Source organism: Giraffa tippelskirchi, chromosome 12 (genome assembly GCF_054371585.1).
Source record: "Giraffa tippelskirchi isolate mGirTip1 chromosome 12, T2T-mGirTip1v1.2.pri, whole genome shotgun sequence".
NCBI lineage: Eukaryota > Metazoa > Chordata > Mammalia > Artiodactyla > Giraffidae > Giraffa > Giraffa tippelskirchi.
This window is the reverse complement of record NC_137286.1, coordinates 87,674,233-87,701,330: the sequence shown is the minus strand read 5'-3', so window position 1 is coordinate 87,701,330 and position 27,098 is coordinate 87,674,233. Positions and strand designations below refer to the sequence as shown.

The window sequence follows — 27,098 nt, the reverse complement described above, 5'->3', positions numbered from 1 at the left end:
TTAACTGGTTGGTTTACAAAGTGTCTTTTATTCTTTGTTTTGGTAGTTTTGTTTGTTGTGTTTCACTTTATAATAGTTGCCAGCATGGGATATTCTCCGTACATAGTCTTTTTGACAAAATGTGTCTTCCACACAGCGCTAGTGTATCGCCTTCCTTGTGCTTGCATAGTCAGTTTAGTTCTGACAGTTCTGTTCAGAATTCGCTTTTGTTAAGTTGTTTTAGTCTATCCACATATAAGCAATCTGCAAGATTGTTTAAGAAAATTCTTGTATTCTAAAATTGTGAAGAAAAAACTCACAGTATGCATCAAATAAACCGTTTCCTTTCAAAACTAAAACATAAATATGAAGAGATCTTTAACACTTTTAATTTTAGAGTGCCAGTGAATAGTGGCACTACCAATTGGTGCCAGGAATTCTATAGCTTTAATTGCTTAATTATTTGACAGTTTCCTAATATGGTGCTTCTTATCCAGATTGAAGTGTTTCATGCTTTCATTTATGCTAGTGGAGGATGAGATCTCAAAGATGTAATTGTGGATTGAAGTGAGAATACTAGAACCAATGTTTTATTGGAAGGTTTTCATTATCAGGCTTCAGAAATAATTGTTTAAAAAGAGGCCCATTTGTGTTTTTCTTTTCTCAAATATTTTTGTAATATGAAACTATGAATATATTGTGATAGTTGTAAGTTTCTGGGGGAAGGAAGACATTTCCCATGTATTAAGACTTTTTGTTGTGTCTTAATAGATTCAAACTTTGTGGCCCTGTTTTTCGGGGTTTTTTTTGTTCTTTGGCCACACCTGGTGGCTTGCTTGATCGTAGTTCCCTAGCCAGGAATTGAACCTGGGTCCTTAGCAGTGAAAATGCTGGGTCCTAACCACTGCACCACCAGGGAATTCTCCTTATTTTCTTTTTCCATTGAAAAACTATTAAAGCTTCTGATATTTATTTCTCTGCAAATGGAGAGGAAAAATAGGAGAATTACTCAATAGACTTTCACCAGTGGCACTGTGGCTTTGATAGTGCTGGTGTTTGGGAAAGGCATGATAATGTGAGTGGGAGTGTGATGCCAGCTTAAAACTAAAGAATAAATTGAAAACTGAGGGGAAGCCTTCAAAGTCTCTGAGATAGGGAAGACTTATAATATTTACATTTTAATCTTATTTCTAATTTTTCCCATATACGTTGAAGCATTTACTTATTGAAGTCTGTTCAGATATTAATTGAAAGAGTTTCCCCCTTCTCAGTCAAATCTACATTTTATTCTTTTGTGGTTTGTCTTTCTCTTTGTGCCACATCTTTAGATTGAAAATCCTAATTCTCACTTTATATGCAACCTAATTTTTAATTAATATATATGAGCAAATGCTTTTCTGTTGTACTGTAGATTGTGTGTGTATATTTAGACAAATAGGATTTTAAAAATATTTTAATATTTTTAATGCAAGCTTAAGGCATTTTATCTGTACAAAAATCATAAATGCTTCATAGTAATATTTAGATAATTTGTTGACTACTTATAGAAGTTCCTAGATAGATGATCAGAAAAATTTCTGTGTCAATTAGAAAACTTCAGTTTCTACTTTTTCCCGCAGGGTTTTGTTTTGTTTTTTTTGTCTAGGACCTTCCTGTAACCTAGACCTGTTCCTGAAACTCAGTGTTATTTTAGGCCATGTTTTGGTACTGTTGACTCTCTGAGAGAAGTGACTATGTCTTTACTTCATTGCTCGTCTTCCCTAAATTGGAAGACTCAGCAGTAGCAGAAGTAAAATTCCTGGGATAATCACCCTGTAGGTGAATCTTGTAGTACTCGATGTCACCTGTGAAAGCTACTTAGCCTCTGTGGAAGGAAACTTTTTTTAGAGTCAAGAATACAAAGGGAGGGGTAAGGTTGGATCATTAGTCCTCACTACACTGTCTATTGCAGCCCAAACCCCTTGAAGTCTTCAAAGCTTGTGTTAAGGATGTATCTAGCATGGGAGAGAAGCTGTGAGACCATACTTCCCAGCAGGAGGTCACAGGAGGAGAGGGTCCTGATCCAGGCAACAGGTTATAGGCAGGGAAGAGAGGCAGTTAATATCTGGAGCCCTCAGAAAGACAAGAAAAGAGATAATAGATGACCAGTGTTCATGTATACTAAGAAATAGCTTGTTGCCCCAATTGTGGAAAACACTACTGTTGATTTTTTTTTTTTTTGAGAAGGGAAGGTGTGTTGGAAGTAGGGTCCAGTTGGGGATAGAGGTTTGGGGGGCAGAGATGATCATTTCTTTTGATACTGGAAGGAAAAATGTAAGGTTAGGGTTAGTCATCTTGATGCAGTGTGGGGGATAGTGTGCCTGTTCCCAAGTTGCAGGTAACTAAAAATAGCTAATCAGCTTTTAGAACACATTCATTTTTAAGTTATTAATGTTTTTGAATTAGTGAGTGTGAATTTCAGTGTATGCCTATGTATTTTTATAGTAACATGGTGAAATTTTAAAAATTTGTTTTATCTTGTTACATATTTATTTCTTATTGAATCTCAGTTATAAATTATAAAAAAGTTGTTTTTCTCAGTTAATCAAAGCTCTACATTTTCTAGATCTTTTTCAACTCCCCTTATCACTTATCTTGGCTTTTAGTTCTTTATATTCAGTAAGTCAAATGTATGTATGGAATTTACCCCTTTTCCTTTATAAATTCACATTAGGACTGAGAATGAGCTCAGGAAAAGTTAAATCAAAGATTATAATACTCACTGTTGCGTGGCAGGTGAAGAACAGTTGATCCATAAGTGATTTTACGTTGAACCAATTCTTGTTCACTTATGCGGATGGACGCTCTACATAATTTTTTAAAATTTGTAATTTAAAGTTACTTTCTAACTTTTTTGAATCACTAAAAATTGATTCTAATCCTAACTAATGTTACATTGTATATTAGAAAATAATCATACATATTTCCATTTTAAAACTAACATATTGATTGTATCATATCATATATTTTTCTTTTGATTCATTATCTGTTAGTTTGTCAACTGTTGTCCTTATTCTTTGGACCTCTTTAAAGTGTGACTTGACAAGGAGTATCTAACTGGACCAAACATTGTTTATAATTTTTTTTTATAAGTTTTGATTCTGTACTACCATCATCTAATTTCCTTGCAAGTCATGGGACCTTACTTTGATATCACAGTGACAGTGTGAACTTTATAGAGACCAGTTCTTTACCAAATGGAGTTTTTACTACTTTAGCTGACATCATTCATTCTAGTAGCGTTTGCCTACTAACAAAATTTCAACTAATGTTTAGTGTATAAAGTGTGATATGGTTGGTTCCTTTCTTAGGCATTTCTTGCCCACTTCCCACAGTAGTGTACAATCTAGATTATTCTAGGTCTAGAATTTAAGATTGTTTTCTAGTATTTATCATAGTGCTTTTATCTGATATTTTCATTTCCAGTTGAATCACCTGATTGTATATTTTAGTTTCTAATGTTTTATTTGTTTTTGTAAAATATTTTCATAATTTCTTTCCTTGTTACTAATAATGGTAAAATAGCCTGTTTATTTCTTTTAGCACCTTTGGCTTTTATGTCAGTGCAGTATAGATTATCAAAACATCTTCACTGTTTCTACTTGTTCATTCATTCTGTCCTATTTTGAAAGAAAGTCATTTTATCAATATTGAGGGTTTTTTTCTGTTTTTTGTAATACTGCAAAGAAATATTCCTGATTATACTGTTCATCTTTGGCTTGTGTAAAACAAAGAAAATAATTAAAATTTTCTCCCAGGCTGATTTTTGGAATGTACCTGATGTTATCACTTAAGCTGTATAAAACACAATTTCTACTCTAAAATTCTTACCTGAAGAGATTTTTGGCATAGCTTTCTTTTCCAGTAGACCAGCTGATGGAGAATGATAGCACACTTTTTCTTTAAAAGATAATCACTAAATTTTGAAACAGCTTTTACAAGGAACTTAGAAACTTTTTTATAGTGTTTTCTGAAATTGAATGTACTATGGAAACTGTGTGAGTAGAATCTTACTCATTCTATAGAAGAGGTAAAATTCTAGTCCAAAAGAATCAAAGTCCTGATAAATTCACTAACAAGGTGTGTCATAGAAGATAGTTTCTTCTGTTCCTGTTTGTTTGTGACCTCTGCTATGTCTTTTTTCCTTCTGAGAAAAATCCCTTGTAATTTTATAGTGTTATCTATCATCTTATTTACGTGTAAGTTACTGGCTCAGATATTTAAAACTGAACAATTTTACAGTTTGCCTCTCTCTTTTTTGGTTAAAGTAGTACAAAATGTCAAAAATTAGGAGGAAGGTCACGGTGGAAAATACCAAGACCATATCTGATAGCACATCCCGAAGACCCAGTGTATTTGAAAGGCTTGGACCCAGCACTGGCAGTACAGCAGAGGTGAGTTGTCTCTAGTATAGTCACAGGGGTTCTCTTGAGTTACTGTTCTTCAGATCCTTATTTATATCACAGAAGTGAATAGGATGTTGTAGGAATATTGGTTAAATGTGTTTCATAGCAAAGGAGTGAGATGGGCATTAAGGTTTATGGGCCTCTTTTTCCTGATGTTTTCATTATTTGGGGAGTAATGTATCTCAGGTTAGCTGGGTTTTTGATAGTGTTTATTTTAATTTTGTCCCACTAGCATTTTTTTCCAGTAATAAATATGGCTAAATATGAAATTCACATAGTAATATCTGTCTCTTAGACACAGTGCCGTAACTGGCTGAAGACTGGCAACTGCCTCTATGGAAACACATGTAGATTCGTACATGGCCCTTCACCCCGTGGTAAAGGTTATAGCAGCAATTATAGAAGGTAAATTGAGAACTTTGAATTGTTCCTATGCTATTAGAAGATGGCTGTTGTAATTTTTTTTTTTTGGCTTTTGTAATTTATTTAGTATAAAATTTGAAATACTGCCATATATTTGGTCAGGTTTTCTATTTTGGTGGTAGTCTTATCAGTAGTCAAGATTGACAAGATTATTTTAGTTGTTAATTTCAAGATTAATAAAAATGTTTGCTTTAAAATTTATTTGTTCAAAAATTTGTTTTTGTGATATATGTATGGCTTACTTTCATGCCCTGCTCTCCAGTGATATATGTTAAAATGCTGTTTAAGATGGCAGAATTTCATGGATTTGTTTTAGGAGAGACTACTTTCAACTCTTGAAATAGTAAAATTTAAATAGAATATAAATTTTAGCTTTGTAAGATGTTCAAAATTCAAAACTTCATTGCAAAAAATAATCTAATTCAAGCTTCATAGGTTAAAATACATTTGCCGAATCTCTTATCACAATATACTGAGGTAGATGAAAGTTATGTATTTATATGTGGATAAGTATACTACTATTTAGAATGTCATTTTGCCTTTAATAAAGGCATGGCTAAATTAGACCTTCCTAATAAAAATCTTTTACTTTTCTTTTGGCTCCCTCATGCTGATTTTGTTATGGTGTTTAAAGATGTCATATACATAAAGATTGTCACAAAAGAGTTTAAACTTGATTGGTAAACAACTAATTTACCTAGTCTTAAAATTGGATGTGCTGATTGCTGTGGCTTCACCATCAGTATAAAAACTGCACATTAACCTTTGGAGTTGTGTGTTTTAATTGGGTGAATTTTTGTGTATGTGTACTGATTTTGAAGTTTATTACAATTTAAAATTCAAACCCTTAACATTAGCTGATTTTCTTTTCACTTAAATGTTGTACATTTTACTTTACTTGTGATGCTGAATACTCTGTTTTATTTGTATTTAGATTGTCATCTGTCCTTTCTGTCAATGGGGGAAAATTAATCTTTATAAGTTTAATACCTGTAAATACATATCTGGGGAAACTGTTTCAGTAATTTTAACGTCTTGCTTATATTACTGTATTTTTAACACGTGCTTTATTTCATCTTTGCCTTTTATTATCAACTTACTCAGAATTTTTATGCAAGTGGTTGTAAGGAAAATGGGCACGGAAATTTGTCTAAAATGGAAAAAAGTAGTGTCATTACTAGATTTAGAATAAAGGATTTTTGTTATAATTTTGCTATTTTGTGCATTTTTCCTGATAACTTTCTTTGTATTTGTGTATTTTCCCTTTTTTTTTGTAAGAAAGGAAGAAAAATATAGTTCATAATGTGATTCAAAGATGAAAAGAAAAGCATTGTGTTTCAGAAATACTTGTTTAGTTACAAATCATTTAAGTCACTGAGCATTTACTATATGTGGAGAATTCTGTAAGGTACTATTTAGGATAGAAACAAGTTATCATAAACAGTCTTATTATATAAAGGAAACTAGGGCACATAAAATTGACATGTGCATCATAATTATAATTTAAAGCATTTAAGTTCTGGTTCTTAATAAGAAATTCCATTTACCAGTTCAGCTTTAACTGTTAAAACATTTAATATAGATCTATGAAATGTGCATGTAAATGTAAATGTTATGAGATCCCTTAAAAAGAAATTATTTTTTCACTAACCATGTGATTTGTATTAGTGATTGATAAAGGAGTTGATCAACTATTACTTGAAATAGATGTGAATATTTATGTAATTTGTTTTTATCTTTTAAAAGTATTATACACAGTATTCTTTGGTGGCTGAAGAGAGCCATAGTATTTCTTAATAATTCTTGCCCTCTTTTAATGGTGCTCTAGGAATATTTTTTAAGGCAGTGTCTTTTCTGACTCGACTTTGTTTTTCTCCTTTGTGATGGTGTGAAAATAATTGAACAGCCGTTTATCAAATGGCTTGTATAAATTATGAAGCTTTACCACTATTGAATATAAATATGTGTATTTTTCCTAATTAAAACCAGTCCATAGCAAATATAAAATCTTACTTTGTGTAAGTATAAAAAGTATAAAATTCAAATCTTACTTTGAATTTTTCAACTGCTTTTTATTCTGAAATAATTTCAAATTTAAGAACAATTAAGGATAACATTAAAAATTCCTATATTTGCTTTGATTCTTGAGATGTATAAAATATTTTCATAGTTGTTGATATTGCATCCAGCCACATACATATGTAAATAATATTGTTGTTTCTAGATTAATTTTGCAGTGTTGTGGTTTAAAACTTTACCTTCCTACTTTTTGCTTTCAAATATAACTAGTATATTTTTAGTAGGAAAACAAACTGTTAATGACAAATTCCTTTCTCTCAGCTCATGTATAGTTTCTTATTAATATCACCAGCACCTGCCACCCCATGGAATTTTAATGTATGCATTTTGATTGGTATTGGGAGAAAACTTGTAATTGATGCTCATATTTTTTATATATTAATGTTTAAGCTGAAATTTACTTTTCTGAACTTTAGGAGTCATGGATAGTAGAAAAATTAGAGTTTTGTAGGGTTATTTCTGTAAATATATTCTTATGAAATGTTATATAAATATAGATTTTTGTTGTTTTGTTTTTTTGTTTTGTTTTTGTTTTTTGGTTTGAAGGTCACCAGAAAGACCTACAGGGGATCTTAGAGAAAGAATGAAGAACAAGCGCCAAGATGTGGACTCTGAGTCCCAGAAACGAAATACAGAGGAGTCATCCTCACCTGTTAGGGTAGGAATGAACTTTCCGAAACAAAGTTAAATTTTAGTAGTGATTTATTATATATGTTCTATTTTAAATATTATTTTATGTGCTAAATATATGGTAAGTGTATAATATTACATTATAATGTTCTATATGGTTAATGTAGTTTAGAGGAAAAAAGTCCTCTGGGAAAATTCATAATTTCACCATTTTAGTTCTTGGTTAAGATGATAGGAACTGGTTGGCAGAGCACCAGCTGCACTTCATAGGATTTCTGTATCTTGGTGAACATCATGAATATCTAAATGTATTCTTAAGTTTTCAGAATTTAGCCAGCCATCAATTCCTGCCTACTTCCAAGAAAGACTGAAAAGGCTTGCAGTAGAACACTTTTAAATTAAAACAATGAAGGCAAGACATGGTGGTGGCAGAAACTGAACTATAATCACAGAATTTAGTCTGAATTTCCTGCCAGTGAAATGAAAAGAGAGCACAGTTTATGATGTAGTTTATTGATTAAAAGAAAACATAGATGTTTGTCAGGAATGGAAATTTCCCAGAAGTAAATATTTTTAAAAGAAATTTATCATGCTCTTGTGTGTGCATTTGCAACAAATTTATAGAGATACAGTTCACCCATTTAAAGTGTACACTTGGGTGGTTTTTCATAAATTCACAAGAGGCCTACATCCATCACCACAGTCAGTTTTAGAACAATTTCATCATCCCAGAAAGAAAACCCCATACCCTTTAGTGGTCGTTTCCTTCGCCCCTCAATTGACCACCAGCCTTAGGCAACCACTGTTCCAGTAGACTGTCACATAGACTTCCCTGTTTTGGTTATTTCATATAAATAGAGTCATACAGCATGTGGGGTTTTTTTGTGTGACTGGCTTCTTTGACTTAGCAGAGTGTTTTCAAGATTCATGAAAGCTTATGGATGTAGCAGTATTGCATTCTTTGTTTTTGCCAAACAACATTCCATTGTATTGATATATCACGTTCTGTCTATCCATTCATTGGTTGGTGAATATTTGGGTTGTTTCTGCATTTTGGCTCTTATGAATAATGCTGTTACGAACATTGGTGTACAGGTTTTTGCGTGGCCATGTGTTTTCATTTCTCTTGAGTTTTTGTCTGGGAGTGAGATTGCTGAGTCAAATGGTAACTATATTTAACCTTTCAAGGAATTGCTGGGATGTTTTCCAAAGCAGCTGCACCATTTTAAATCCTTAGAGCAGTGTGTGAGATTTCTAATACTCCACATCCTTGCCAACATTTGTTATCTAACTTTTTGATATAGCTGTTTTATTGGTAATGTCATTGTGGTTTTGACTTACATTTCTCTGATTGCTAGTGATGTTGAATATCTTCTTCTGTGCTTATTGGCCATTTGTTTATCTTCTTTGGAGAAATCAGATCCTGTGTCCTTTTTTAGATTGGGTTATCTTTTTATTGTTGATTTGTAAGAATTCCTTATATATTTTGGATCCAAGTCCCTTATATATACAGTTTGCAAAAATATTCTTCTATGAGTTGTGTTTTCATGTTCTTGATGGTGTCCTTTAAAACACAAATGTTTTTAATTTGATGAAATCCAATTTGTATTTTTGTTGTTACTTCTGTTTTTGGTGTCATTTTTAAGAAAGTGTTGTCTGATTCAAGATCAGAAAGATTTATGCTTGTTTTCTTTAATTCTTGCATTTAAATCTTTGATCCATTTTCAGTTAATTTTTATTGGGTTGACCAAAAAGTTCGTTCAGGTTTTTCCAGAGGTGTTATGAAAAACACAAGCTTACTTTTTGGCCAACCCTTTTTTTATGGTGTGAGGGAAGGGCTCAACCTCATTCTTTTGCATATGGGTATCTAGTTGTCTCATTATAGCCTTTTTATGAAAGTTACTAAATTGTTTAAGCAGCAATCTCTTTGATAGTTTTAGATATATAGAAGCTTTCTTATGGCTATTTTGATCCTGAAAAAAAAGCTGTGTCACAATTTTATATTGTAGCTTGTAAAGACTTATCTTTGGGGACTTGAATACAGTCTTAAGTATGTAGTTTTCTAATATTGGATGTGATATGTAAAGCCCTTTTAGAAATCTCACATGGTAGTTCTCGGCTGGTGATATGTATCAAAATTCTTTTGTAGAAGAGATGGTCTTTTTCAAAACACACATGCAGATGCTCTACCTTTAATCTACTGAATCAGAATTTCTGGGTAGGAGCTGAGCAAGCATGTGTATTACATATGTAAGGGACTTGGGTCCAAAATATATAAAGAATAATGAAATGTATCAGGATAATGAGTGGACTCCGTGGTTTGCTGATAAATGTTTAACCACTCAGAAAAAAAAAATTGTAGGATTTACCAGTTTCTTTGGTGCACATACTCCCATCATGGTTAGTTTCAAGCTACTAAAATGGTATCACTGAGTACAGAGTTGGAAACTGTGGGAATACACAGACACACACACACAGACACACACAGACACACACACACAGACACACACACACAGACACACACACACACACACACACAGACACACACACACACAATAAACCGCAAGAGAAAATATACTAAAATATTTAGGAAGTGAGTTTTGAATAATTATTGCCTTTGTTTTTAATATTACTTGTTAGTTTATATGATTTAATTTTTAATTACAGCTTGTGCATTTCCTAAAAATATAACAGTTGGCTCTTATGAATCTGTGTGAGCTGGCTCTAGCATACCATTAGGTGGATTGTACTTAATGTAAAGGGCAGACATCTAGAATTCATATTCTGAACACATTACTTTAAGAATTATTATTTAATGCTACTGTCATTTTTCTTATCTGTAAAATGGAGGTGCTATCCATATTATTGTGTTTCTGTGAAGAAAATATATGTAAGTCAAGTAACATGACTGACTATGACAACAGCTTAATAAACGCTATGTTCTTGTATAAGGAGAGCTCTTGAGCTTTTTCTCTCTAATATAGTTTGAGGCTGTTAATAGAAGATGAACATTGACATTGGAGATTTAGGTTTTTAACAGATACCTAAATGTATCTAAATGTAAGTAGTTGTTGATCATAAAAGTTTATATGTTCATATCATTTTAGTAGACAGCAAAGTTGCTATTTTGTTAAGAAATTCAAAGCCTGATTCTCGCTTTTCATTGATGAGAAAGCCCTCAAAGACACTGAGCTTCATGCACACCTAAGGGATAAAGTCTCAAGATTCACAAGTAGTCAGGTTTTAGGGAACTCACTATCCAAATTTAGAGAAAACTGTTAATAGGTTAGGATGCCAGGTATTAATTATATTGAGTTACATATCTGGCATGAAAACAGGTGCTGATCATTTCTGTGATACATTCCCTACTCTTGATCTTCACATGTGTGACTCTTGATCTTCACATGATGAATTTCTATGGGCAAATCAGATGTAGTTTAGGTGGGGGCAACTATAGCAGATAACATAGCATAACTAAGATAGCATGTTTGTGGTTTTCCACAAACTGTGATTCCACTGCTTCTCTGTCACTGGTCTCAACTCCAATGTGTCTGAATTATGAGGTTGATACACCCTGATTTTGTGGAGAGACAAATTCATAGACTGTAATTCTATAGACTGTGGTAGTGTTAGATGAGCAAAGCTCATAATGGAGGGGAAAAAATAACTGCCTGGGGAAGCAGAGTACACTTCAGAAAGAAGTGATGTTTGCAATGGGTGTTGAAGATGGAGAGGAGAGGTGAAAGTCTAGGAAGAGGAAGAAAACCAACACAGTAACAGTGCAGGATTTTAGGGGACTGGTGTGTTTGAGAACCTGTGAAACTGAATGAATGGCGTATGTATGTGAGATGAGGGCTGACATCTATCTTGTTCACCAATTAACCTTCATACCCTGAAGCTAGTCAGGTCACTTATGGAATAAATGAAAAGTGATTCTAATGTGTAACCAGTGTTGAGAACTCCTGATGACCGCAGGTCTGCGCTGTCCATTGGGGCTGTTGAACACTTGAAGTGTAGCTAGTCTAAATTGAGATAATGCTGTAAGTATAAAAAACGTACCGAATTTCAAAGACTTAGTATGAAAAGAAAGTCAAATATCTTGTTAATAACTTTATGTTGGTTGTGTGTTGTATTGGCAGTATTTTGAACATATTGGCTGGTCTGGGTGATCTAAACCAAACTTATATAATGGAACTGAATTTAACATGGTGAGAGGCTTATATGAGATAGAGCAGGTAGGATTTGATGACCAAAAGAATGAGTGGAAGGAAGGTGTCAAGTCCAAATACAGGCTTTCCATGCCATTATCCAAGATGGAAAGGAGAGAGAATTGCTTTCTGGCTCTTTTGTACACTCTGCTCATAGCATCATAGACAACTATTTTCTGACACTGTTTTCTGTGTATGCACAGACACTGTTATGCGATTTTAGAACATTTATGAAATAATACGTGTATTCTTATGGTGCTGGAAATTTCACCCAATCTATACAGCTTTCCAGATGCCGTAATTGAATTGTGTTTTCTCTAACAGAGGTTTGTTATTTTATGTAATTGTAATACAAAGATAAATAGCTTTGAAAGCTGAATATTTGAGCATTTGTTGATGATTAAGGTATGCATTGAGAACTAATTTCTTACATGAAGTTTTCCATCTCTGGGATCTGTACCTCCCAGAATGTATACATAATCACTAGTTTTGCTTCATAGTCCCCTACACAGTTCATTCCTGTTCCCCATTCCCGTCCCCCCATCACCTAAAAAAATTTCCTTGTTCTTTTTCTGCATCTTGATACATCTCCTTAGATGAGAAAGAAGTTTCACTGGCTAAGGAAGAACATAGGACTAGATCCGTTACAAAAAGCTGACTCATATAGTGGAGGACTTTAAGTCACAAAGCATAGTTAAAGTTTTATAACTATTCTTAAGTAAGTCTCTTGGCCTTGCTTTTTATCTTTAAAATAAAGATACCTGTACCAATATGTCACAAGTTATAGTGAGAACATAACTATAACTGCATATATGTGAAAATTCCTTGGAATTTACATACATGTGAAAATTCTTTGGAACGAATAAAACACAGTAAATGTAAAACAGTAAGAGTAGAGAGTCATCAAATTAAAAATTTGAGAAGTGAATCTATAGGATTAAGTAGAATGAGTGAGTAGTGTTGTTTATCTATTTCAAAGGCAAAGGTTTAGAAGAGAAGGATGAGTGGAGATACAGTATGGACCACCTGGAGCCTCTTGATGAAAGTGAGAGAGGAGAGTGAGAAAGTTGGCTTAAAACTCAACATTTCAAAAAACTTAAGATCATGGCATCTGGTCCCATCACTTCATGGCAAATAGATGGGGAAACAATGAAGCAGTGAGAGACTTTATTTTTGGGGAGGCTCCAAAATCACTGCAGATGGTGACTGCAGCCATGAAATTAAGACTCTTGCTCCTTGGAAGAAAAGCTATGACTAACCTAGACAGCATATTAAAAAGCAGAGACGTTACTTTGCCAACAAAGGTCTGTCTAGTCAAGGCTGGTTTTTCCGGTAGTCATGTATGGATGTGAGAGTTGGACTATAAAGAAAGCCGAGTGCCAAAGAATTGATACTTTTGAACTGTGGTATTGGAGAAGACTCTTGAGAGCCCTTGGACTGCAAGGAGATCCAACCAGTCCATCCTAAAGGAGATCAGTCCTGGGTGTTCACTGGAAGGACTGATGCTGAAACTCCAATACTTTGGCCACCTGATGTGAAGAACTGACTCATTTGAAAAGACCCTGATGCTGGGAAAAGACTGAAGGCAGGAGGAGAAGGGGACAACAGAGGATGAGATGATTGGATGGCATCACCGACTCAATGGACATGAGTTTGAGCAAGCTCCGGGAATTGCTGATGGACAGAGATGCCTGGCTGCAGTCCATGGGGTCACAAAGAGTTGGACAATACTGAGCAACTGAACTGAAGACTTTGGTAATGTGTAGGACAGGAATGATTATGGTGATTTTTAAGTGTAGATAAGAACGTTCATTTTATATAAAAAATTAGTGTGTTTTTAGTCTTGCATGATCTGCAAATACATTTTTTGATAGCATTAAAAGGAGTTCCAGTTAGCAAACCTTGGTGTAAAACAACCATTTTGTTCGTGGATTCTATCAGGAAATCAGAAAGGATGCAGTAGGCATGACTTACCTCTTTCTTTATGTCTGTAACCTCAGTAAAGTACTAGAATGCTGGAGGTGGGAATCATTTGAAAGTTTGTGTACCCACATGTCTGGTTGTGGATGCTGGCAGTCAGCTGAGGCTTCAGTTTCCATGTGGGCCTTTTTGTATTGGTAGCACAGGATTTTTCTCTGATGCCTAGGAGAGAGCAAAAATCTGGGTGCTAGGTGTGCTTGTTCCTGCTGGATTGGTGTTTCTTTTAGGCCCTCTCAGCCGACAGAGTAAAGAAATATATGTGTGTATACTAACTGGTGTATATCCGTATATCTATAAATGTTACTAGTAACAGTCTATCTGTATTGAGCTAAACATGAGTTCTTATTGATGTCTCTAACTTAATCTAAGACTGCTACTATTCTTTTATTCTTTTTTCTCTTCTTTTTGCTCAAATGTTCCTTCTTCAGCTTGTGAGATGTCTTTGTATTAGATCCTGAGCTCTTAAAAAGTTTACTGTGAATAATTTGCAAAAAATAAAATGTATTTAAAGTGTACCATTTGAGTCTTGACAAATGTACACACCTGTATAACCACCACAGTCAACATACAGAGCATTTCCATCAACTCCAGAACCTATCTTCATGTCCTTTTCGAGTCAGTTTCCTCCCAAACCAGGCTCCTGACAACCTCTGATCTCTCATTATATGGAGTCAGATATTATATATTCTTGTATCTTAGTTCTTTTAGCATAATACTTCTGAAATGCAGCCATGTTGTAGTTTGTGTCAATAGTTTATTCCTTTTATTGTGGCCTGATGTCCTATTATATGGATATAATAGGACAAATGGATAATAAACAAGCAGAATTTGTTTATCCATTCCCTAGTTGATGGATACTTAGAGTTGTTTTCTAGTTTTTGGCTATTATGAATAAAGCTACTGTTAACATTTGTGTGCAGGTCTTTGTGTGGATGTATGTTTTCTGTGGGTAAATACCTAGAAGTGGAATTGCTGAGTCTTACGTTCTGTGTACTTCTACCAGATAGTTTTCCCTAATGGTTATTTCATTTTACATCTCAGCCCACAGTGTATGGTAGTTTCAGTTGCTCTACATTTTGGCCAACACATGACATTGTTCTACTGGGTATCTAGTAGTTTTAATTTGCATTTCTCTGTGTTTAGTGATGTTGAGCATCTTTTCATGTGTTTATTGCCTTTTTTTTTTTGGTGAAGTGTCTGTTTACATCTTTTGCTTATAAGTTGTGCTGTTTGTCTTATTACAGATTTATGGTTCTTATATGTTCTGAATAACATCATTCATATGGAAGATATATGTATTGCAAATACATTTTCCTGGTGTGTGTGTGTGTGTATGTGCATGTGTGCACTCAATTGTGTCTGACTCTTTGCAACCCCATGAACTGTAGTCTACCACCAAGCTCCTCTGTCCATGGAATTTTCCAGGCAAGAATACTGGAGCAGGTTGCTGTATCTTTCTCCAGGGGATCTTCCTGACTCAGGGATGGAACTTGCATCTCTTGTCTTCTGCATTAGCAGGCGGGTTCTTTCCCAGCTGAGCAACCAAGGGAGCTGTTTCCCAGTATTGTGACCTGTTTTTTCACTTTCTTGGTCGTGTCTTTTAAGATATGATTTAATTTTGATGAAGTCCAGTTGTTAATATATCCTGCCTTATATTGACACAGCTTCAGTAGTCCTCGATAGTTTCTTTGTTTCTGTTATGATGTTCGCAGCTCATTTTGTATATTTTATACCCTCTGTTCAGTCAGCCGTTTTCCCCTATAGTCCGGGTTCTTTTATTGGGGGATGGTATTTCAGGACCACTACTTGGAAACCACTAACTTAGTCGTTGTTTAGGACTTTTCACTGTATTTCAACTGGGAAGTACAAAAGTACAAGTACTTTTTAAAAGTACTCTTTAAAAACATGCAAACAAGCATGAATTCAAATAATTCAAATTTAGAATTGAAAGGCTTTTACCTAATTCTTTGATTTTATAGTTGTATCACTTTTGTGCTGAAAATTTTAGTCCCTGTTGACATTTATTTGCATTATCTTTTTAATAGTTCCAGAATAATTAACAATAGTATTACTAATAATACAATTACTTAGAACAGTTTAAGATATCTTTGTAGTTCTTAGACTATAACTCATGAGGGAAACATCTGTGAAATTAATGTTAGGGATGCTGTGCTTAGTCACTCAGTAGTGTCTGACTCTTTGTGACCCCATGGACTGTAGCCTGCCAAGGCTTCTTTGTCCATGAGGATATTTCTGGCAAGAATACTGGAGTGGATTGCCATGCCCTCCTCTAGGGGATCTTCCCAACCCAGGTATCTAACCCAGGTCTTTTGCATTGCAGGAGGATTCTTTACCATCTGAGCCACCAGGAAAGCCCAAGAATACTGGTGTGGCCAGCCTATCCCTTCTCCAGGGGATCTTCCTGCCCCAGGAATTTGTTAGGGATAGATAGTCAGATTATTGTATTTTTAAAAAATTAATTTTTATTAATTTACAGTGTGTTTCTGCTGTACAGCAAAGTGCAGATTATTCTATTTTAAGTCACTTGAGCAGTCTGTGTGGTTAAACAGCAAATATGATGTGGTTGAGTTGATTCATTACATTTTGATTTTAGTTTTAGGGTTTTTTAAAATTTTGTTTGTTAAATATGTAGAACATTTCCATGGTTTCAAAGTTATGAGACTGATTCCTACTGCTCTAATGAGGACCTCATGGTTTCACAGTTAAATCTACAGAATGGGTTACATTCAGAAAAGTCTACCTTTTATCTTCTTGACCTCTCTACTTTTTTCTCTATAGATAACCTAAAAACTAATGATTGGATTATCCTGCCACCTCAATATACTAACATATATACATACACACATATACCCGACTATTTGCAGGTGACATGGTAGTATATATAGAAAACCCTAAAGATTCCATCAGAAAGCTGTTAGAACTAATAAATGAATTCAGTAAAGTTGCAGGATATGAATATACAGAAATCTGTAGCATTTCTAGCATTTCTATACACTAATGATGATCTATTAGAGAAATTAAAAACCTATTTATAGCTGGATCACAAAGGTTAAAATACATAGAAGTAAATTAAACCAGAGAAGTAAAAGATCTATACACTGAAAACTGTTAAGACATTGAGGAAAGGAATTGAAGACAATACAAATGAAAAGATATACTGTACTCATGGATTGGAAGAATTAGTATTTTTAAAATATCTGTGCTATCCAATGGAGAAGGAAATGGCAACCCACTCCAGTATTCTTGCCTGGAAAAGTCCATGGACAGAGGAGCCTGGTGGGTTGCAGTCCATGGGGTTACATGACTGAGCACGCGTGCATGAGGGTGGAGGGAAATGGGTTGGTAGCAATAAACTGGTAGAACTAAAAAAAAAAAAAAAATATCTGTGCTATCCAAAGCAACACACAGATTTGTTGATTCTTTCTACATAGACAGTCGTGTCATCTGTGGACAAAGACACGTATTTTTTCCTTCTCAATCTGTATACTTTTTTTCTTTTATTGCATTATCTAGGACTTCCATTATGATGGTGAAAAGGAATGGTGAGAGAAACAGCCTTTTGTTCCTTAATATCCTCTTGTTAGCAGTCCAACTGGAAGAGAACTCACCATTAAATATAATGGTAACTGTAGGTTCTGTATAGATGTTCTTTATCAAGTTGAAGAATTTCCCTTTTTAGTTTGCTAAGAATTTTTAATCACAAATGTGAGTGTTGCATTTTGTCAAATACTTTTTCTGTGTTTATTGATACGATCATGTCATCTTTTCTTTTTTTTTTAAGTCTGTTAATGTGATGGATTACTTTGATTGATTTTTGAATGTTGAACCACCCTTGCATATCTGGTATAAATCTTACTTGGTTGTGTATAATTGTTTTTATATATTGCTGAATTTCATTTGCTTATATTTTGCTAATATGTTTAGGGTTTTTGCATTGATGTCTGTGAGAAATAATTGTTTTGTTGTTGTTGTTGTTGTTATGTCTTCATCTGGTTTTGGTATCAAATACTTAGATACTAATGCTGGCCTTAGAATAATTCAGAAAATATTCCCTCTGCTTCTGTCTTCTGGAAGAGATTGTAGGGAATTGGTATAATTTCTTTCTTAAATGCTTGATGGAATTCACACATGAACCCATATGGCTTGGTGCTTTATGTTTTGAAAGATTATTTATTATTAACTCAGTTTCTTTAATAGATATAATTCTATTCAGGTTGTTTTATGCTTGATGTGTGTGTTTTGGCAGATTATGTCTTTCAAGTAGTTAGTCCATTTCATCTAGGTTGTCAAATTTGTGGGCATAGCATTGTTTATAGTATTGCTTTATTCTTTAAATATCCTTGGAATCTGTAGTGATGTCTCTTTTGTTTCTGATGTTGGTAATCTTTCTCTTCTTTTTTTTCTTAGCTTTGTATAGAAACTTGATCTTTTCAAAGAACTGACTTTGATTTTGTTGATTTTTTTTTCCATTGATTTCCTGTTTTCAGTTTCATTGATTTTTGCTCTACTTGTTATTTTTCTTCTACTTTAGATTTCAGTTGCTCTTTTTCTCACTTTCTAAGGTAGAAACTTAGATTATTGATTTTAGAACTTTCTTCATTTCTACTATATGAATTCAATGCTATAAATATCTCCCTAAACACTGCTTTCACTTCATTCCACAGATTTAGAGAAATTGAATTGTATTTTCATTTAGTTTGAAATATTTTGAATTTTCTCTTGAGATTTCTTCTTTGACCCATGTGTTAAGTAGAAGTGTTTTGTTTAATCTCCACATATTTTGGGATTATCCAGCCATCTTTCTGTTACTGATTTCAAGTTTAATTCCATTGTGGTTTGAGATTAGACATTATATGATTTTTATTCTTTTGAAAGTTTGTTTTATGGTCCAGAATGTGGCCCATGTTGGCGAGTATTCTTTGTGAGTGTGAGAAGCGTGTGTTCTACTCAAGTCGCTCTACAGGGTTGTTTGAGTTCCTGCTGTGCAGCAAAGGGAATTAGCTGTGTCCGTGAAAGTGAGCGTTGCTGAGTCACCTCTGACTCTTTGTGATCCCACCCATGGGATTCTCCAAGTGAGAATACTGGAGTGGGTAGCCATTCATTCCCTCCTCCAGGGGATTTTGCCAATCCAGGGATCAAACCCAGGTCTCCCATATTGCAGGTGGATTCTTTACCAGCTGAGCCACCAAGGAAGCCTGTACATATATCCCCTCTTTTTTGGATTTCCATCCTGTTTAGGTTACCACAGCATTGAGTAGAGTTGCCTGTGCTATACAGGAGGTTCTCATTAGTTATCTATTTTATACATAGTAGTTGCTCTATAATATCTTAAGTGATATTGTGATTTTCTGCTCTTGAAAGATTTGGTAGAATTCCTATGTGAAACCACCTGAATCTGGTAAAGAAGTTCTTTATTTTTAAGAATTTACTTTTCCAATGGAAATGAATAGACTTTTGATCTTTAAGTCAGTTTTGTTAAATATTTTTTTAGAAAATCGTATATTTTGAAAAGATTTTTAAACTAGTTTGCGTAGAGTTGTGTGAAGTCACATTTTTCCTTTTTCTCTGTTCTAATAACTGTTTTCACATTGTCATAGGGTTTCGAATACTTGTGGTTTTCTCCCTGTTTTCTTCATTAGGTTAGTCGGTGGTTTATTTTCAGAGTAAGCTTTTAGATTTATGTATTCTTTCTCTTTTCTAACACATTTATTTCTCTTTTATTAGTTCCTCCTTTGGTTTAGTTTATTTCTTTTTTGAATTGGTTGAACATTTATTTTCATACATATGCATATATATGTATATATATACACATAAACAAGTACTTAATGTTGTAAGCATTTTTCTGATAACTATTTCAGCTGAATTCCATGCATCTCATGTATTATGCTTTTATTGTCATTATTTTTAAGAAATTCTCATCTTTAGGTTTGTATTTCATCTATGGTCCAATAATTGCTTAATGACATATTTAAACTTTTTCAGATTTGAGAGCTTTTTGTTTTATGTGTATATTCTTTTAATTTTTTCTTTAAAATAACTTCTATGTTATTGCTTTTTGTATTTTCTTTTGGATTTGATGAGGTTTATTTTGTGGCCTAAGATATGGTCAATTTTTCTGAATTTCCTCTGTTAAAATAAAGGTATATTTTATGCTTTTTGTCTTTCAAGTACTAAAGTATATCTGAAACATCTGTTGTTTGGATCTCCTGTATTTTTCATATCTTTGCTTGATCTATCTTGGTTTCAGTCTGTCTTTTTTTTTTAATAGTAAAAGATGTTTATCAGTTTTCACAATCAATAACCAGACAAAAAATAAAAGATAATTATAATTGCAAGCCATAATGGAAACAGGATTAACCTAATAATATGAAATAAATACATACAATTTGAGGGGTTAAGTAGAGTGATGTGGTAAGTGGAAGTGCATACGTGCACATGTTCTCATCCACCCAGCCAGTCTATGTCTTTTGGTTGGTGAATTTATTCCATTTATAGTTCAGATATGTATGATCCTATTACCATTTTCTTAATTGTTTTGGGTTTATTTTGTATAGGTCTTTTCCTTCTCTTGTGTTTCCTGCCTAGAGAAGTTTCTTTAGTATTGGTTGTAAAGCTGGTTTGGTATTGCTGAATTTGCTTAACTTTTGCTTGTCTGGGAAGCTTTTGATTTCTCCATCAAATCTGAATGAGAGTCTTGCTAGGTAGAGTATTATTGGTTGTAGGTTCTTCCCTTTCATCACTTTAAGTATATTTCGTGCCAGTCCCTTCTGGCTTGTAGAATTTCTGTTGGGAAATCAGCTGATAACCTTATGGGAGTTCACTTGTATGTTATTTGTCATTTTTTCCCCTTTGCTTTTAATATTTTATCTTTTTGTTTAATTTCCATCATTTTGATTACTATGTGTCTTGGTATGTTCCTCCTTGTGTTTATCCTGCCTGGAACTCTGCTTTTCCTGTACTTGGTTGACTATTTCCTTTCCCATGTTAAGGAAGTTTTCAGCTATTATTTCTTCAAATATTTTCTCGAGTCCGTTCTCTCTCTTCTCCTTCTGGAACCCCTATAATGTGGATGTTGACTTGTTTAATATTGTCCCAGAGGTCTCTAAGGCTGTCTTCTTCTTCTTCTTTTTTTTTTTTTTAATTCTTTTTTTCTATATTCTGTTCTCTGGCAGTGATTTCTATCATTCTGTCCTCCAGGTCACTTATCCATTCTTCTGCATCAGTTCTGCTATTAATTCCTTCTAGTGTATTGTACATCTCTGTTTGTTCCTTAGTTTATCTCATTCTCTGGTAAACATTTCTTTCATCTTCTAAATCTTTGCCCCTATTCTTTTTCTGAGATCCTGGATCATATTCCCTGTAATTATTCTGAATTCTTTTTCTGGAAGGTTGCCTGTCACCACTTTGTTTGGTTGTTTTTTTGAGGTTTTATCTTGTCCCTTCATCTGGGACAAAACCCTCTGCTTTTTCATCCTAGTTAACTTCCTGTGATGTGGTTTTGGTTCTAGTCTCTGTGGGATTGGGGTTCTTCTTCTTCTGTCTGCCCTCTTGGTGGATGAGACTAGGAGATAAGAGTCCTGATGGGAGTGACTGGTGGTGGGGAAAACTGGGTCTTGCTCTGATGGGCAGGGCCACGCTCAGTAAAAGCTGTGACAAAGCTAGACAGCATATTAAAAAGCAGAGACATGAATTTATCAACAAAGGTGTGTATAATCAAAGCTATGGTTTTTCCAGTAGTACTCTATGGATGTGAGAGTTGGACCATAAAGAAAGCTGAGTGCCGAAAAATTGATGCTTTTGAACTGTGGTGTTGGAGAAGACTCTTGAGAGTCCCTTGGACAGCAAGGAGATAAACCAGTTAATCCCAAAGGAAATCAGTCCTGCATATTCATTAGAAGGACTGTTGTTGAAGCTGAAACTCAATACTTTGGCCACCTGATGTGAAGAACTGACTCATTGGAGAAGACCCTGATGCTGGGAAAGACTGAAGGCAGGAGGAGAAGGGAATGACAGAGGATGAGATGGTTGGATGGCATCACCAACTTGATGGACATGAGTTTGAGTAGGCTCCGGGAGTTGGTGGTGGACAGGGAATCCTGGTGTGCTGCATCCATGGGGTTGCAGAGTCAGACGACTGAGCCACTGAACTGAACTGAATTGATGGGTAGGGTTGTGCTCCCTCCCTGTTAGTTGTTTAGCCTGTGGTGACCCAGCCCTGGGGTCTAGAGGCTCTATGTTAGGGTTGATGGCCACCTCAAAGAGGACTTATACAAAGGGGCCCCTTCCAGAACCGTGGCCAGCGCCCCTGTCCTCGTGGTGAGCATTTACTGATGCACATCTCCACAGGAGACCCTCCAGGACTAGCAGGTAGATCTGGTTCAGCCTCTTGTGGGATCACTGCTGCTTTCATCTGGGTCTTGATGCACACGGGATTTTGTTTGTGCTGCCCTCCAAAAGTGGAGTCTCTGTTTTCCCCAGTCCTGTGGAAATCTTGTAAGCACATTCCATTGGCCTTCAAAGTCAGATTCCTTGGAGATTCCCTGTCCTTTTGCCAGATCCCTGGGCTGGGAAGCCAGACATGGGGCTTAGAACCTTGACAACAGTGGGAGAATTTCTTAGGTATTATTGCTCTCCAGATTGTGGGTTGCCCACCTGGTGGGTATGGGATTTTATTTTATCATGTTGGTGCCCCTCTCCTACCATCTCATTGCTGCTTCTCTATCTTTAGACTTGATATACTTTGGGGTATCATTTTTTGGTGGGTTCCAGCGTCCTCCTGTCAATGGTTGTTGAACAGCTTGCTGTGATTTTGGTCCTCTCACAGGAGGATATAAGTGCACATCCTTATCCTCTGCCGTCTTGAACCGGAACCCTAAGAATGCCTTTTAAAGTATCTTAGTAGTAGTGTGTTTCTGTCTAGTTCTCTCCCTGTCTCCTATAGTTTTTGCTGTTCAGTGCAATATTATTAGGTACATAGATAACAAAAATATTAATAATTGTCCTCTCCTCTTTGTATTTAAAATGTGGTGTTTGAAGATGACCTGATCTTTGTTATCTGTTGAATGTTTTTTGAAGTTTATAATCTTATTTATTTGTGACTGTGCTTATTCTGAGACAAGCTAGGTTTTCTTTTTCTTCATCAAAGAAAACTTCTGATAACCCTATTATGGGATTTTTCTTCATTATAGTACAAATGAAATATAGTTTCCTAAGTGTAGATCTAAATTTCTTTGCTGTCCATGTTTCTATAATGTTGAAATAATCCAAAATTGCACATCTGTGAATCATTTTAAAATTTCAAAATGTCAGTTATGTGTATCCTAAAAGCTATATACTGAGCTAAGTTGTTGGGCTTGTGTTCAGGCCAAAAAGCCACAATGAAGCATTGTTCATTAAAGTTTTCAGTTTCAAAAGTGTCCCAACTGAAAATGTTTGAAAACCTTAAGGTGAGAACCATAATCTGCAAAGAGAAAATTGGTGAGTTGGAAAGTGGTGTTGAAGAGTTTATTCAGAATGTAGCCTATAAAGACAAGATTATAAAAAATATCTAAGAAATTCTTAATGGTGGGTGAAAAACTTAGTAAATCTAATGTACATCTAATTGGAATCCTTGGGGGAGGGGAATAGAATATTGGAAAGGCAATGTTGAAAGACATAGTGGCTGAGAATTTTCCATAATTGATAAGACATAAGCCTGCAGATATAGAAAACACGATACATATCATCAAGTAGAATATTATAACTGCAGAACATGAGAGGCATAGGGAAAATACTGGAAACACCCAGAGATAAAAGGCAGGTCTTTTCTACAAAGGAATGATGGACAACATCAGTAACAGCAATGGAAGCCAAAATACAGTGGAATGATATTTTCAAAGCTGAGATGAATATGTTAACCCATAGTTATTTGCCCAGAAAAACTGTTTTTCAAAATGAGGATATAATAAAGAAAATTTTTGGTAAAATTGAGGGTGTTGATTACCAAGAAACTTTGATTGCATAATTTCTAAAAGGAAGATGGAAAATGACCTTAGAATGAGGGTCCTAAAAGCATTAGTAAAGGTGAACAAAGGAAATCTTTAGTAGGTTGGAAAGTGTATTTTTTTACTTTTATGGCCTCTGCAGTTGTCGAAAGTGTTGTTGGTTAGTCCCTCAGTCATGTCCGACTCTTTGCAACCCCATAAACTTCTGCAGCACGCCAGACTTCCCTATCCTTCACCATCTCCCGGAGTTTGCTTAAACTCATGTCCATTGAGTCAGGGATGCCATCCAACCATCTCATCCTCTGTCATCCCCTTCTCTTCCTGCTTTCAATCTTTCCCAGCATCAGGGTCTTTTCCAGTGAGTCAGCTGTTTGCATCAGGTGGCCAAAGTATTGGAGCTTCAACTTCAACATCAGGATTGATTTCCTTTAGGATTGACTGGTTTGATCTCCTTGCTGTCCAAGGGACTCGCAAGAGTCCTCAAAAGTGTTGCATTGTACAGTACTTTAAAGAAGTAAAGTGTAGTTCCAAAGAATTACTAGATTTGTTTTACATGATTGTGGAGGTCAAAAGTAGTTCCAATCAGTAGACATTCTGGAGAGGTATCAATATAAGAAAGTTGTGACCAGTATATGAAATAATTTTATAATGTTTAGAACTGTCTAAAAATGGGAGCAAAGAATGCGTCAGTGGAGAACTATCAGTGGAGACCTTGGGAGTAACTTTTTTCCCCTGAAATTCTTCTAATAGAAGACTTGTACAACTACACAAAATTTAGGAAAAAATTTTCTACATGGGATATGAGGTTGAATTACATTACTTCAAGGACCCCTAATATTTTATTATTATGGTTGCTAATCACTTATTAGTAATATTGTCTTTCTGTTCTTTTAGCCTCAACCCTTCTTTTCAAATCATAATCTTGTTAATGGCTCCTTACTAGCTAGAAATAAAATTTGTAATAAATATAATCTGTCCATACATATAATGTTTAAGAAATAAATATGAATGATATAAAGTAGAAATAGAGTGAAAGTAAAAGTTCACAATTATTTACTGCATTTCTGAAATGTAAAAGACTTTTATTAAAAAAACATTTTTCCTAAGTTAGGTAAAGACTTAATTTGGCAACAAAATCAGTTCTTAATTGTAAGAAGCCTTTATCCAGTTGGTGAATTCATATGTTTTGCTGCAAAAATAACTGTATGTTTGATCACAGGTTGCTGCTCCAGACCCTGTTGGCATTGTTACTTAATATATTTTGAAATCCAAATAATTCTGAATTCATAAAATATATCATCTCACGGGTATTGGCTAAAATATTGAGGTTCTTTAACAAATATTTCAACATGTACATGTTCCAGAATGATTAATTTAGAATACATAATAATCAAATGGTTGTACTTGTAATTAATATATTTGCATTTAAGAGCAATGAGATGACAAAACATTCTATTCAAGAAATACAAGAAGGTGATAGAGCAAACCATCCTGTGCTACATGAGACAAGTAATGGAGACCCTTCACATTTGAATATGATAAAAGGAGAGAAATAATGTTATTTTACAAGGAATAACATGCCTAAAAAGTTAAACACTGTTGTTTGGAGAGGAAAAAATGAGGAAATACAACATTTTAAAAGATGACCTGAGCCTTAGGTATTATCAGAATTGTTTCCTCTGTTGTGATTTGAGTTGTGCTCAATCAATCAGTCATGTCCAACTCTTTGCGACCCCATGGACTGTAGCCCACCATGCTCCTGTCCATAGGATTTTGATTTGAGGTGAGATAGTGACAAAGTTTTAGGCAAAAGCATATCTCCTAACTTGAAATTCCACCACATATTAAAGCCTACACTAGTACTTAATAATAGTTATGTATGATCTCTGGGGACAGTATTAGAGTCATACTGGAAAACAATAAGCAATGCAAAAATTGTATAATTTCAATATGTAGGGTTCAGTTTAGTTCAGTCGCTCAGTCGTGTCTGACTCTTTGCCACCCCTTGAATCGCAGCACTCCAGGCCTCCCTGTCCATCACCAACTCCCAGAGTTTACCCAAACTCATGTCCATTGAGTCGGTGATGCCATCCAGCCATCTCATCCTCTGTCGTCCCCTTCTCCTCTTGCAATATGTAGGATAAATGTTATTAAATATTTACATAAATATATGTATATACACACACATTTGTATGTGGGTTTAATCCACAGAACATTCAAAAGTTGCATGGCATATAGAATAATTCTTCATTGATATTCCACAGAATATATTTTAAGAGTAAAAATAGATGGTGTTCCTTTTTCTCCTTTTGTCTCATGTACAGATAGGAGTGCGTTTATTTTTTCCTTTTCTTTTTTTGATCTTTCACCATTTTGTCATGACTGGTTCTATTATATAGTCTTTTAATATTTGTCAGCCTCTGTTGTATCAGCAACTATATATGTCATTTAGCAAGTAATACTTACAACATGACTTCCTACCTAAATAAGTAAAATTTAGGGGCAGTTATATACTAGAGTTCTTTAAAAAGAAGACAAAGAAAAGTTAATTTGTGTTGTAAGCAGCCAAATTTTATGTCTGGTAATGCCCGGAAAGAACTTTCAGCACTTAATATCCTTGTGTTTTAGTGTCTTTCATAGTCAAGATTTAGTGTTAATAAAAGTAAGACACTGTAGTGGGAAGGTAAGAATTCCATGACACAGGTTATGTTTTCTTTCCACTTAGTAAAATGTGGTTTAGAGTTTTCATCTTATATAATAGGATATTTCATTAAATTTTACAAGCTGAATTACTCTTATCCTGCTTTGTGTATAGGCTACTGTTATACCTGGAATAAAATGTTAAACTTTTTGGCTTTTGGGCTGCAATATAAAGATAACTTTTCTAAATATTTCAGTTACCACACCAAAATGGGGAAAATCCCCTCTTTTAAGGCATTTATAAAATTATTAGATGAGCTTGGATTTACCTTTAGGTGTCTTTTTTTTTTTTTCAGTTAATTTTTATTGGTATAGTTGCTTAGGTGTCTTTAAATGCTCGTTTGTTAGTAATATATAACACGTCCTGGATCAGCAGTTATTTTTGAGAATCTACTGTGAACAGTGTAACCTTTTTCTAGTTGTTTTAAAATATAATCACAGTTCCTCTTGTTGTATTTTATCCATTTTAAACTTTACCCCTGTAATGTTCGTGTAGAAACTGAATATGTAGTATACCACCAAATGTGTATTAAAGTATTTGATTTTCATTGTATCTTTTAAAAACTTCATACATTTGCCATTTTTTAGTAAAATAAATAATAGTACATACAGTTTTTTCATTGTGATGATACTCTAGAATTTGTTACTTC

At 34.5% G+C, this 27,098-nt stretch overlaps 1 protein-coding gene, 1 long non-coding RNA gene and 1 other non-coding gene across 22 annotated transcripts in view; 2 read left to right on the top strand and 1 right to left on the bottom strand.

The window, feature by feature from the left end:
- ZC3H13 (zinc finger CCCH-type containing 13) overlaps positions 1–27,098 on the top strand; it is a 106,864-nt gene that overhangs the window by 1,814 nt on the left and 77,952 nt on the right. For 10 of the 20 annotated variants that reach the window (XM_081547327.1, XM_081547329.1, XM_081547325.1 and 7 more), the window contains exons 2-4: positions 4,290–4,412; positions 4,720–4,829; positions 7,473–7,584. In XM_081547327.1, coding sequence (XP_081403453.1) covers positions 4,296–4,412; positions 4,720–4,829; positions 7,473–7,584 — 339 coding nt within the window. In that variant the 5' untranslated portion in view covers positions 4,290–4,295. Of the gene's footprint in view, positions 1–4,286; positions 4,413–4,719; positions 4,830–7,472; positions 7,585–27,098 lie in introns of all 20 variants that reach the window. The other 10 variants (XM_081547324.1, XM_081547328.1, XM_081547330.1 and 7 more) reach the window with 1 other exon arrangement.
- TRNAE-UUC (transfer RNA glutamic acid (anticodon UUC)) lies at positions 826–898 on the bottom strand. The gene has a single exon. It is a non-coding gene; the product is annotated as a tRNA-Glu (tRNA).
- Positions 11,140–17,145, top strand: LOC145528683 (uncharacterized). The gene is made up of 2 exons (XR_014070548.1): positions 11,140–15,931; positions 17,004–17,145. It is a non-coding gene; the product is annotated as an uncharacterized LOC145528683 (long non-coding RNA).